General features: G+C 41.4%; 1 protein-coding gene across 1 annotated transcript in view; it reads left to right on the top strand.

Moving 5' to 3' along the window:
• Nucleotides 1–12919, top strand: part of ATP13A5 (ATPase 13A5) — a gene marked incomplete at its 5' end in the record, with an annotated part of 106004 nt that overhangs the window by 68055 nt on the left and 25030 nt on the right. Inside the window, 5 exons of the mRNA XM_081087045.1 lie at nt 409–569; nt 2498–2623; nt 3728–3807; nt 6778–6820; nt 10087–10196. Coding sequence (XP_080943171.1) covers nt 409–569; nt 2498–2623; nt 3728–3807; nt 6778–6820; nt 10087–10196 — 520 coding nt within the window. The remainder of the gene's footprint in view (nt 1–408; nt 570–2497; nt 2624–3727; nt 3808–6777; nt 6821–10086; nt 10197–12919) is intronic.

Below are 12919 nucleotides of genomic sequence, written 5' to 3'. Positions count from 1 at the left end.
CGGCGCAAAGTGTTCTTTTCTCTGCTTAACTGGAATCCAGATCCCGAGGATGGTTTTATGCTGTCAGATTGGACCATGTTACCTCACCACTAAGAGCTGCCAGTCTCCTGGGATTAGTCATAAATTGACCACCACTTATTTATTCATTGTGCATTTTTTGGAAATATGCAATATTCAGGATACCAGAATGCTAACTATGGTGGGAAGGAAATGCAGACAGAAGTTGACCACTAGGGGCAGACAGACCGAGGCAGAATGGAAGATAAATGATGATAAAATAAGGTGGAAAGCAATAAATGCTGACAAAGAACACCAACAAAGTAGTATGGACACTCAGGAGAGGAGGAGCTCAATTCTGATTGCTGAGAGGTTTATACATAAAGCAAACTGACTTTCTTTGTCATCTAGGTGACAACCTGCAAACAGCCATTACTGTTGCAAAAACCTCCGAAATGATTCCTCAAGGGAACCAAGTGATCCTCATTGAGGCCAATGAACCAGAAGAGTTTGTTCCTGCTTCTGTGACCTGGCAGCTGGTTGAAAACCAAGAGAATGGACCTGGGCAGAATGTGAGCAAACGTTAAAAGGCCCCTCCGTGGCCTGAGCTGATAGATACAGTGCTGGCCCTGGGCAGCCTTCTCTTGGCATCACAAGTTACCACAGTAATAATCCTCACATCTGTCCAGAGCTTTACAGTTTGCAAAGCATTTAGCATTTCCACCAGCACTTCTCAGCACCAGCTAGATGTAGACATAACCTGGAGGATGATTAAGCGGCCAGTGCCAAGGCTCTACTGATTAAATCAGAACCTCTGGCCTGGGAGCTGGCCTCAGCCCTTCCTTCTGGTGTTCCCAATGTGCAGTCATGGTTGAGAATCACCAATTTACACCCATAATTCCCACTTCACACTCACAGTTACCCTACAACTGAGTAAACCATTCATTTCACAACTGAGAAAACAGGCCTAGGGAGGTAAGCTTGTCCAAGACACACAGCTAGCCAGTTTCAGAGCGGAAGATCACATTGGGTCTGTTTGATTCCGCCCAAATCATGGGCATTTAGATTGTTCTGTACCTGTGACATGTAGGTGGCAGGTGTCGGCTTCTCTCGAGAGTAAGGTCCCTGTGTACCTGTGACAGATCAGCTTCTTCATGTGAAGGAAATGGTTGCAGCCTGCCATCCCATCACTAAATGCACCACCTTTCTTTGTGTAAATTCAGAGAGATGGCCCCCCAGGTGATAAATTACAAGGATGCTCTCTTCTTCTAGGCCGACCAGCCTTTTGGATTGTTAAGTGTAGAGAAGTAGTATTCAGTAGACAAATTGCTCCACTGTACAGAGTGGTCCTGCCCCTGCTGTGTGAAGATGACCCCATTGCATGGGCTGTGGAAGATGGCAGCTTCCTCTATGCTTTCAGCAGAGTTCTACATCAATTTATATTGCCTCAGCTTCACGGTGTGACGATACTCAGGTCCTCACTAATTTTTAACAAACAGTCCACTCACGCTACCCATTTGTTTTGGTCATTGCTGGAAGAAGTCACATCACAGCCTCGGGTTTTCCTCCTCTCCCTGGCTCCCCATCAACACACTTCCTCTCCCCACAATCTAGTAAAAGCAGAAGGAGTCCTGTCCTTGCCTTGAGTGGAATGCTTCAGAGCATGGCTTTCTGTTGGCTGGTTCCTAATGGGGGTTGTAAAGGGATGCACTTTGCCTTCCAATTTGGCACATCAAATGTTTTTGTCTTCCAAGTACAATGCCTTCCCTAAGATAGATACCTCTAATGAAAAAAATTTTCTCACCTTTTATATTATTTGAATGTTAGAGACCTATGTAAATGTAAGGCCCTCTGAGAAATGTCACATGAAAAACCATTATCACCTATTGGCATGAGGTGTGCATGCGCATTCATCAGATGCTCTCTTGTAGGACTGGAACGCAGTGGGGGGTGGGGGACATTGACAGGTGAAAGACAGGGGGAAAGGCTTTCCGTAAAGGAGTCGTGCTTTTGCAGTGGAACATAAGGTGTGGAAGATCTGGGCACCTTCCTTGGTGGGGAGAAGTCAGGGCCTAAAAGAAGAATTTTACAGTGTAGAGTGTAAAATTATTTTTGAAGGAATGAATCATAAGTTATCTTAAGAAATAAAAGGTTGCAAGATGGGAAGAAGGAAGAGGAGAGAAGAACCTTCCTGTTCTTCTTAGAATCACTGACTGGTACCTCAGAATGATTTCCTAGGTAAAATGACATCACACATATTATCTCCCAGGATAGGATCCAGAGCATCATGTTGTCAAAGTATTTCATGTTCATATATTATTTTGGGAGACATTCTGAGGGTTTTCGCCATAGAAGTATAAGTTCCATGGGCAAGTCATACATTAAGTGTTTGCCGAGCCTCACATAGTTATGAAACATGAATTTACTTCCTTCTAGAAAACATAGGAAAACAGAGGGATCCTTTAAGAGCTCACATGGAAATGATGCCTTTTGATTTTAGGAAACCTACATTAACATTGGAAACAGTTCAGTGCTTCCTGAAGAACAAGGGAACTGTTATCATTTTGCAATGAGTGGGAAATCATACCAAGTGCTATTTCAGCATTTCAACAGCTTGCTTCCAAAAGTGAGTACTGGAAACATGAAGTGTTTTGTTTTCCTCCTCAAATGAGCGAGGCATAAAAAGGGAATAGAGTAGTGAAGGTGACATCACTGAGATTGTCTCAGAGCTAGAGACTAAAGGTCCTCAAAGGGGTACTGAAGTTTCCTGGCCCTGCCCACATCCACCCAGTCCTGCACATGCTCATGACCTCCTCTTGGTGTTTTGAGTTCTCGTATAGCCTGTCACCCCGTGGCCAGTCCAATCCCAGCTTCCCTCCTCTCTCCTTCCCCAGCAAGGAGACCCTCTGGATAGTTCCAGACACATTCCTATTTTGTGGGTCAGCTTCTCTCTGAAAGCTACCAACTCATGTTATGATGAGCTCTATTCCTCTTCCTGTCTGGATTCTTGAATTACAACAGGAGGAAACAAAAGCCCATGGTTTATTTTCAAAATCATTTGTTATCTTGTCCTGTGTGTGTGTCTATTTTAAAATAGTGCTGTGCAGGGCTGTGCTGTCAGTGTGAAGGAGATAAGTGGCACACAAGCCCAGGGCAGCAGCCATCTGTTCTCCATGTCTTGAAATTCTGTCATCTTCCCAGTCCAGGACCATAGAATCTAGTCCCCAAGGCCTCCAAAAAGCTCTCAGTCCAGTTCCTCCTTGTGGAGATGGGAAGGCTGAGACTCAGAGAGGTTAAGTCGCTTGTTGATGGTTTGTGCAGCTAATTGGGACAGAGCTGAGAATAGAAGCTTATTTCTCAACTCTAGATTTATTGCTCCTTTCTCTGTCTATGCTACAAGTGTGGAGACAGAGTTCAGAAAAAAAACACAGAGACCTTATATTTCCTTAAGCACTCTGTTGCTTCTTAGTTATTATTATTAATTAGAGGTTAACCCATCTGGGAAAAATGGCCTGGAAAGAATTAATAGAGTTGTGATGGAGGAGGACTGAGAATGAAAGTTACATATTAAAGCATTAAATCCCCTTATTCCCTTTCCTGACATTTAGTCTAATGACCACGACCCAATGCTATATTCAAACAGTGGCCAGAAATGGTTTTTCAGGGCTGTCCTTTTCTGTGGAAGTGTTCTTCTTTCTAAGCTTATTGCAAAAGTTGTTTTTCTCTTTAGATTCTGGTGAATGGAACCATTTTTGCAAGAATGTCTCCTGGGCAAAAATCAAGCCTTGTTGAAGAATTTCAGAAATTAAAGTAGGTGTTATTGCATGAAAGGATAGTGTATTCATTATCTACTGTGTAACAAATTACACCAAAACTTAGAATGATGCTATTTATTATTTTGAAGTTCTGTGGATCAGGCATCCACGTGTGCTCAGATGACGCTATGTCTGGCTCCAGGTCTCTCACAAGGCTCTAGTCAGCTGTCCATCAGAACTGCAGGCAACTCAGCACTTAAGGGAGAAGGGTCTGCCTCCAGCCTCACTCACATGTTGTTGGCAGGATTCAGCTCCTTGAGGCTGGTTGGTCTGAGTCTCTGTTTTCATTGGCTGTTGGACAAATGCCACCCTCAGTTCCTTGCTACATTAGTCATTTTACAAGGAAGCTCACAATGTGGACACTGGCTTCCATAAGAGTGAGCAAGGAAGAAGAAAGAAAGAGAGAGAGAGAGAGAGAGAGAGAGAGAGAGAGATCAACAGTTTTTATATCTCTATCTCAGAAATGACATCCCATAATTTTCACTATATCTCCTTCATTTGAAGCAACTCACTAGGTCTAGCCACACTCAAGGAAGAGCATTACCCAATACCCCAAGTACCAGGAGGTGGGGATCCCTGAGGGACATTTTAGAAGCTCACTGTCCCAGAGAACATTTGTTCTGTGGCCCACAAGGCATATCTTAGAGGAAGATTGCCTGCTTGGATATAGAGAATACAAACAGGAAGGGCTTCTATAGCTCAGAATGGGGGAAAAATGAGGAAGCATATGAGTTCTCACCTGGAATTATTTGAGGTGGGTTCCTTAGAAGATACATGAATGATTTCAGATCTTCCTTGAAAGAGGTGAAAGATATTCTCACTGTATCTGGCCCTGGCAGGGAGTGGGTGTAGAGGCCAAAATAAAAAAGAAAAGAAAGTCCTTTCTTATTTATTAAAAATAAGGATGACCATGTCACATCAGAATGAAATGATTCTTCTTGAGTCCAAACCTAACTATTACTTCCTGGGAATGTTACAATTTCTGGGCTATGGATTTCTGAAAGTGAAAAGGAATAGAGAGTAGTGAAACTTTAAATAAATACTGATAAATATTTAAATAGTTTAAATATTTAAATATTTTAATATTAAAATATTAAATTTAATATTATTAAAATATTTAAATATTTTAATAGTAAAATCTGGAGACTGCTTTTACTATTATTTTTTGTGGCCCACATTCTTGGAGGAGTTTCAAAAACTGCTCATTAGCTCCCATAATGCCTTGAGTCTGGGTTAGTAACCAGTGTCTAAAATGATTATTTCACTTACATGGCCATTATATAATACTAGTGGCCCAATGCTAGAATTCGTGAACATTGAAAGGCAATTAATGAGAAGAAATCTTTTAATATTGCTATTCGCCCTTTCTCTATAATAGAAGTGTCAACCAAATTCACGATCAACAATGACAGATAGAAACACACGCATGCAATTGGTGCCAGCAAGAGCTTTATATGTATCGCACATGCGAAAGTCAACTTGCCTTTTATAGATATAGAATAAACTTGCTTAATTAGACCTGCTTTCTGACTTAGCTAAACTTTTTCCAGCCCAGTGAAACACCCCAACTTCTCTTTCTGGTAATTGTCAGCAACACAGCAGTAAATATCAACACAAAGGAGATTATTATTGTAAATCACACAGGGAGAACAAAGGGTAAAATATTTAACTGCAGCAGTGTTTGACTATATTCTGCGCAGTGAGAAAACCCGAAGTCATTTTCAAGGTCCACCATTTCTTACTTCTTTTCAGTCAGGTCAAGTTTCTAAGCTTTCTAAATCTCTGTTTTCTGGCTAATGAAAATAAAATAGAATTCCACCGAGTCTCCTATCTACCTACTCCAGGACTTCGGTGAGGATCAAATGAAATGAGGCACAGGAAAATGCTTCATAGACATTTGGTTAAAGTGTAAGATGTTTCCACCTGGCTATAAAGCAAGTCATGTTCCTGGGCTGAAGAAATTCCAGGGAGGCTAGTCACTAGGGAGAAGAAGCCAGGTTTTGTTAGATGAAGTCATGACCTGAAGCCCACAGTGACCTGTTTCCAGGCTGGCCATGGGGTCTTGGCAGCGGTAGCTGCAATTTGGTGGGCTGTTGCTCTGGGGTGGTGGTGGGGCCTGTGTCCCACTTGGGGGAAGCCAAGTGTTGCTTTGTTGGCCAGGTCCTTATTGCTGTTTCTCTGTAAATGGCAAGTGTACATCACAGCAGCCCCTGTGTTGAGCATCTGCCCCCTGGTGGTCAGTGTGCATCATAGAGCCAGTTTCAGCCCTATCCTGCAGGCCAGGCTGAGAGACCCCACTGGTGAATGAATTCGTGCACCAAGCCTCTAGTTTATTTACAATAGAAGACAGAGTATGTCTTGAATCAGAAATTCCTTTTTCTTTAGCAACAGCTTTAATATTTACTCTTTTATTTTATATCATTGTGTTTGCACACCAAGGTGGTATAATGGGAGCATATTATTTCATTTTCACTCTAAGATGCTTCAAGAGTATGTGTATCTAGCTCCATTTATATCTGTAATACTATTTCCCAAATGTTTCTCATTCTGCTGCTCTCACTCCAAACTCTCAGCAGCAGTTAGCAACCAAAACACGGATGGATTAGGTCATGATCTATGCATGAGGTTCTGTGGCAAGTGCTATGATTATGACTATGCACCCTTAAACTTCACCTTGGTGATTATAATAAAGCAGGGCTTCTTTTGAAGTATGTGATGATCTTTGTAGACATCCCTGCAATATCACTACCACTTCCATATGGTTGATGGAAACAATTTAATTAATACAATGGCCTCATTCCTCTGGAACTATTTTTCCTATTTTCCTGAAGCCTGATTCCACATGTCTTCAGGACTTTCTCTCTCTTCCTCTATCTCTCACAGACACACATCACATTTGAGTTAACTCTGATAGAAATTATTCAAGTGAAGCATTGTTATTAATTTTTCTTACTTTCCCCTGCAGTTATTATGTGGGCATGTGTGGAGATGGAGCCAATGACTGTGGGGTGAGTATAAAGTACTTATGCTAATGCAGGCAGTTTACTAATACCCCCCTTAAAAACCACACAGTCCCCTGGGGTCTGTCTCTTCACCCTTCTGCCACAATCACTTGATTATTTGTGATTTCCCGATTTAAGACTGAGAGGGGCATTACAAGACTAGCTGGTTTAAATCTCTCATGTTATCAATAAGAAAATGAGTCCAGGGAAGTGAATTCTTTTTTTACCCAAAGTCACACAGTTGGTAAATCCTCAGTGGAGGAAAAGTTTGAAACTAATGATTACAGATTTTGAATTATGTGCAAATTGCATTATTTTCTCATTCTGCCGCTCTCATCCTCATCCTCTGTGCCAAACTTCTATTTCAGGGTTAGTTTTTCAAAGTTGACTTTACCTCCAAATTTTTACACTCAATGAAATCGTCTGTGTTTCCTGCTGCTGAGTCAGCTCTGACTCTGGGTGACCCTATGAATATGTGATGTCTATAATGTCCTGTCCTCGGTAGCCCTGCTCAGCTCCTGTGCAGTCATGCTTAGGGCTGCTCTTATAGGGTCAATTCATCTCATATTTGTCTTCCTCTCTCCCTACTGCTTTCTATTTCCCCCAACATTATTGTCTTTTCCAAAGAGCCTTGCCTTCTCATGATGTGCCTGAAATGGGACAACTTCGGTTTTGTCATTTTTGCCTTCAGCAATGTTTCAGGCTTAATGTGCTCCATTTGTTCATCTTTCAGGCAGTCCAGGGTATCTGTAGAGCTTTCTTCCAACACCGTATTTCAAATGAATCCACTTTTTTCTTATCAGCCCTGCTCACTGCCCAGCTTTTGTATCTGAACATGGTAACTGGGCACATGAGGATATGGATGATCCTAACCTTGGTCTCCAATAACACATCTTTGCTCTTAGTAATCTTTCCCAATTCTTCTGTTGCAGCCCATCCAAGTCTCATCCTTCTCTTGATTTATTGGCTTCAGTCTTCATATAAATTGATGACTGAACCAAGATAAGCAAAATATTTAGCAATTTCTGTGTGTTTTTAGAACAAACTATTCAGTTGTTACACACGATATCAAAACCTAAATTTAATGATTCTCAGCAGATTACTTCTTATACACAATAGAAGGCAGTACATGTTTTATAATATTAGTTTTAAAGATATGGTTGAAGGAATACTCTACTTTGAAGATTTATGCACACAAGAACATATTTTAGTCGCCAATGTGTGGGACAAGAAGTGAAGAGGATTGCTTTGTATTTTCAAAGCCTATTAGATACTTAATATCTGGGTATTTCTTTTACTTCTCTCTTAAGTATTTTATTCAAAGTTCTGTGTAAAACCTTGTTCATAATTAGAGAACTATTATGAATTTTCCTGCCTTATACTTCATGAGAAACTAGTATTTAATCCACTCTTCAAAACTTAAAATGAGTGCCTAGTCTCATTAATTATGTGGAGTTTAGAACAAAACAATGAAATCAAGTGCTAAAAGGGATATAGTGTCTGCCCCTAAAGAGTTAATTGTCTGCTGGGAGAAAGAATCATGCATAAAAATAACCCTAACATAAAGGAGATGGTACTAAATTATATGATAGAGATGCAAAATACTAAGAGAGCAGAGAGGAAGAAGGAAATATTTTAATATTTGTTGACCATGAATTTAGTATGCTCCGGTTACAGTATCCAGGTACTTTGCAGTTCTACAGAGCAGCAAAAATACACAATCTTACTTTATGCCCACACATTCCTGTAGGATCAAGGGCTTTCTGGCCTCCTTATTGGTCACTGCTCTGTGCACTTTCTGAAAAGTTCTAGACTTCTAAAAATTATTATTGTTACTATTATTATCCTCACCCAAGGATATGTTTATTGATTTTTAGAGAGAAGGGAAGGGAGAGAGAGAGAAATAAACATTGATGAGAGAAACATTGACCAGTTGGCTCCTCCATGTCCCTGACCAGAGATTGAACCCACATCCTCGTTAAGTGCCTCGACCAGGAACCAAACTTTTTGTTGTATGAGAGGACACTCCAATCAACTGAGCCACCTGGCCAGGGCTCAGTCTTTTTTTTTCTTTAAGTATTTTCATTTGATATGTTTATAATTACTCTTAATAATACAATATTTCTTTTCTTATTTTTAAATCTGAGTTGGCATTCAGTATTATTTTCAGGTTAGTTTCAGGTGCACAACCCAGTGATTAGACTTTTATATAATTTACTAAGTGATCCCCCTAATAATTCTAATAATTCTAGCACCTATCTGACACCATATCTAGTTATTGCAATATTATTGATTATATTCTCTATACTGTACTTTACATCCCTATGACTATTTTGTAACTACCAATTTGTACATCTTAATCCCTTTACCATTTTCACCCAGCTCTCCAGCCCTCCTCCCATCTTGGCAACCATCAGTTTTTTCTCTGTGTCTCTGAGTCTGTTTCTGTGAACAGTTTTCAGTCTTGATGAGAAATGAATTAGTCTTCATTTCAATGAGGCAACACATGTACTGGTATGAGTCATTGATGAGTGTGATCTAGTTCCTGTGTCCAGGGAAGATGCTGTATGCCCCATATTTTATTCTAGCATTTAGCTGGTTGGCTGGGTCAGGAAGCCTAGGGAATGGTGGGGTTTGGATTTATTTTCCTATTGATCATCAAGATGACCTGTTAAGTGTAAGAAATGTGATAATAAATGTCTATCCAAATGCTGTCATTTTTAAAATAGATTTATTGAATGACTACTCCTATTTACTTATTACTAGGGGCCCGGTGCACAAATTTGTACACCGATGGTTCTGGCCAACCTGCCCCAATCAGGGCCAATTGGGCCAGGCTGGCATGGGCAGTTGGCTGGCCCGCCCCACCCCCTGGTCGAACTCCCAGTTGAACTCCCAAACTCCTGGTCAACGGGACAATTTGCATATTAGCCTTTTATTATATAAGATGTCTATATTCCACAACCAATACAGAGACATATGCACACATACATGTGCGTGCGCGTGCGCGCACACACACACACACACACACACACACACACACTCCATTCTTCTTCCTCTGAATCAATGTTTAATTGGCATCTCTTTAGTTGGTGAGTTAGTAGATCAGGGGAGAAAGGATATCCCAGGGGAAGGGACAACATAATCAGAAATCTAGGGGTGGAAATGTGCAAAGTTATAAACTGTATAATGTTAAGAATAGCATCATGGTGTTTAAGTGGTTAAAGCCTGGCCTGAGAAGTCATTGGTGTAACATGGATTTGTCATTCCAGGCTTTGAAAATGGCTCATGCGGGTATTTCCTTGTCAGAGCAGGAGGCATCTGTAGCCTCACCTTTCACCTCAAAAACAGCCAACATCGAGTGTGTGCCTCATCTTATCAAGTAAGCCACTTCTTCCTTTTGGACCCCCATGACTGATGGGCTCAGAGTCTGGCTCTGGGCAGAATTCAGCTATAACTTAGTGATAATTGTCACAAGAGACATATGGGTAAAGTGCTATTGGAGTACCAAGCAAGGGAGCCATTAGTGCTGCTTGAGAATGCTGGTAAAAGCCACAAAAAGGTGACTTTGGCTGAGCCTTAAAGGATAAATGGCTGTGTCATGTGGAGAGCTGAAAGCTAGAGTTGGTATTTAAAAAGTAATTGCTTTTCTTATTTCTCCTTTCCTTTATGTTGTACATTGGGAGCTTACTGGAACCTTTCTCTCAGCAGTTGACAGGGTGAGGAAGCAGAAAGGGAAAATTCCATCAGATAGCTTCCCCAAATAGTGTTATGTCCCCCCCCAAAAAAAAATTAATGAACATCCAAAATGATTTCATAAAATACTTTTACAATTGATTGGCAATAGTTAGGGAGGGGAAGGAATGAAAAATGGTTTATTTTCCCTTGCCTCCGCTCATTTCCAATGTCTTTACTCATATTTTAAATGTAGTTAAGAATAATACAATAGGTTCTATATTTGTACATAAGTCTTATTCTTCTGTTGCGGGGTAACTTTAGGTAACTTTCAGATCAATAGCCTTGAAGACATCATCAAATCTTGAGATATGCCCCGGGAAGTTCTCTGCCGTATCCCTTGGTGCATCTGAATAGGCAGCTGCTGGCAGGAATCACTCACCTAAAGGCTCCGGGCTAGAAATTCCATGCCCCTGTCAGGAAGACAGCTAGAAACTGGGTTGCTGCAACTGTGTTCTTCCACAGTCTCAAACATCATCCTCCCCTGCCTCCTCTTCCTAACTCCCAGGTTCCCTGCTTCTGAGGACAATTTGGTTCTTAGAGTGGCTCATCCAGGCTCAGAAGCTCAGAGTTCCTTCTACTCTTTCTTCTTCTTCACTCCTAGCCAACCTGGCATCATGTTTCACTGCTTTTGGAGACTCTCTCCAAGCCTTTTTCTTGCTACCTCTAGTGCCTCATTCATTGATGTCATGGCAACTACAAAACGAGAATGCTCAAGACTCTTGCCTCATTCATGCTTTCCATCATCAACACAGCTCCTGGAGCTCTTTTTAAATATTGTGTTTGGAAATATGTGGGATTAAGAATGAGACAAAACCTTGCTCTGGAGGACTTACATCCCAGTGAAGAATATAGATAGATGGAGATATCATCACAAAACAGAGGAACTGCTGCATGATAAGTGAGAGGCGCTCAAATAAATTTGTCTTAAATAAATTAACATCCAACAATACAGTAACTTTCCTAGCAGTTTAGTATGATAGCTCTAGCCAGATGGAAGGCATCAGCAGGAGAGCTGCAACTTAAAGGATGGATAGGATATCTGTGAACAGAAAGTAGCTGGGAGGGGATTCCAGGTGGGGGGATGCAGAGCCATATTTAGGAATAGGGTTTTAATGGGAGAGTGCAGGGCCCCAATAGTCCAGTTGTGCTGGGAGGATTCTCATGTGGGAGTTGTGGAGGTGAAGCTGGAGCACCAGGTGTGGAGACCTTGCATAGGGAGTTGAAACTCCAGGGTGCTTGCACAAGGTGCCTGGTTGGTCCACCAAAAGGCAGTGGTATTTGAACTTCAGGTGTCCTTTCTTATGCATGTGGCCTGATGCATTTATGAATGCAATATACTGTTTTAAATTACAAGTCAGGATGCATGATTTCTCTAGTGGCAGATGGCTTAGTAAGACTTCAGGGTAGAAACTCTTTGCTTCTATATTTCATAGATTTATAAAAATTAGATGTGGTTCAGCTCTGTGTTAGATGTGTTAGGCTCATTGTACCCTCGCTCTCCTTGATGCATGCTTATTCCGGAGCAAACATCCTCTAGAGCAGTGGTCGGCAAACCGCGGCTTGCGAGCCACATGCGGCTCTTTGGCCCCTTTAGTGTGGCTCTTCCACAAAATACCGACTTCTGCGCATGGGCCATGAAGTTTCAATCGTACTGTACATGCGCGCCCACATATGGTATTTTGTGGAAGAGCCACACTGAAGGGGCCAAAGAGCCGCATGTGGCTGGCGAGCCGCAGTTTGCCGACCATGGCTCTAGAGGGACATGAGGTACAGTTTTAGATGCATAAGTCCAGATCCATGGGTTTTCATTTTTTCCTTTTGAAACACTGTTGTAGTTCAAGTTCTTTACCTTATTCATTTCTTATCATTGTGCCTCACACTACGCTGGATGCATCAGAGCATTCATTACTGTTTGTGGAATGCATAAATAAATGAATGAGCTGCTTAAGATTCATGCTGATTAGGAATAGCAGTAATTCTGGAGGTCCATGCAAACACCCTTTATTCTTTACTTGCCATGTTTTTTTGCACTTTCCTTTGAGTCTGAATCTTATTTTTTTTTTAAATATACACAATTACAGAAAATAAAGGATGGAATCACAAAATTTATATCAGAAGATGATCCAGGCTTCACATGCTTGCCCCTTCTCAGCTTGTCTTCTGCCCCACTCACTGTGCTGAAAACAAATGGTGGTGCCTCATAGCCTGGAGGAAGATAGCGGCCCACAGCATCTTGGCCCAGCTCCCTCCTGGCCTTTCTCATTTGCCTGAGGCAATGTGGTTATTATTTAGCTTTTAGGTTTTCCATCCCTTGTCCCTGTTCTGTTGACAGTCTCTGAGCAGTGTAGGTGTCCCTGTCACTGGGAT

Source organism: Myotis nattereri, assembly GCF_964212035.1.
Source record: "Myotis nattereri genome assembly, chromosome: 3".
NCBI lineage: Eukaryota > Metazoa > Chordata > Mammalia > Chiroptera > Vespertilionidae > Myotis > Myotis nattereri.
This window is presented reverse-complemented; position numbering and strand designations above follow the sequence as displayed.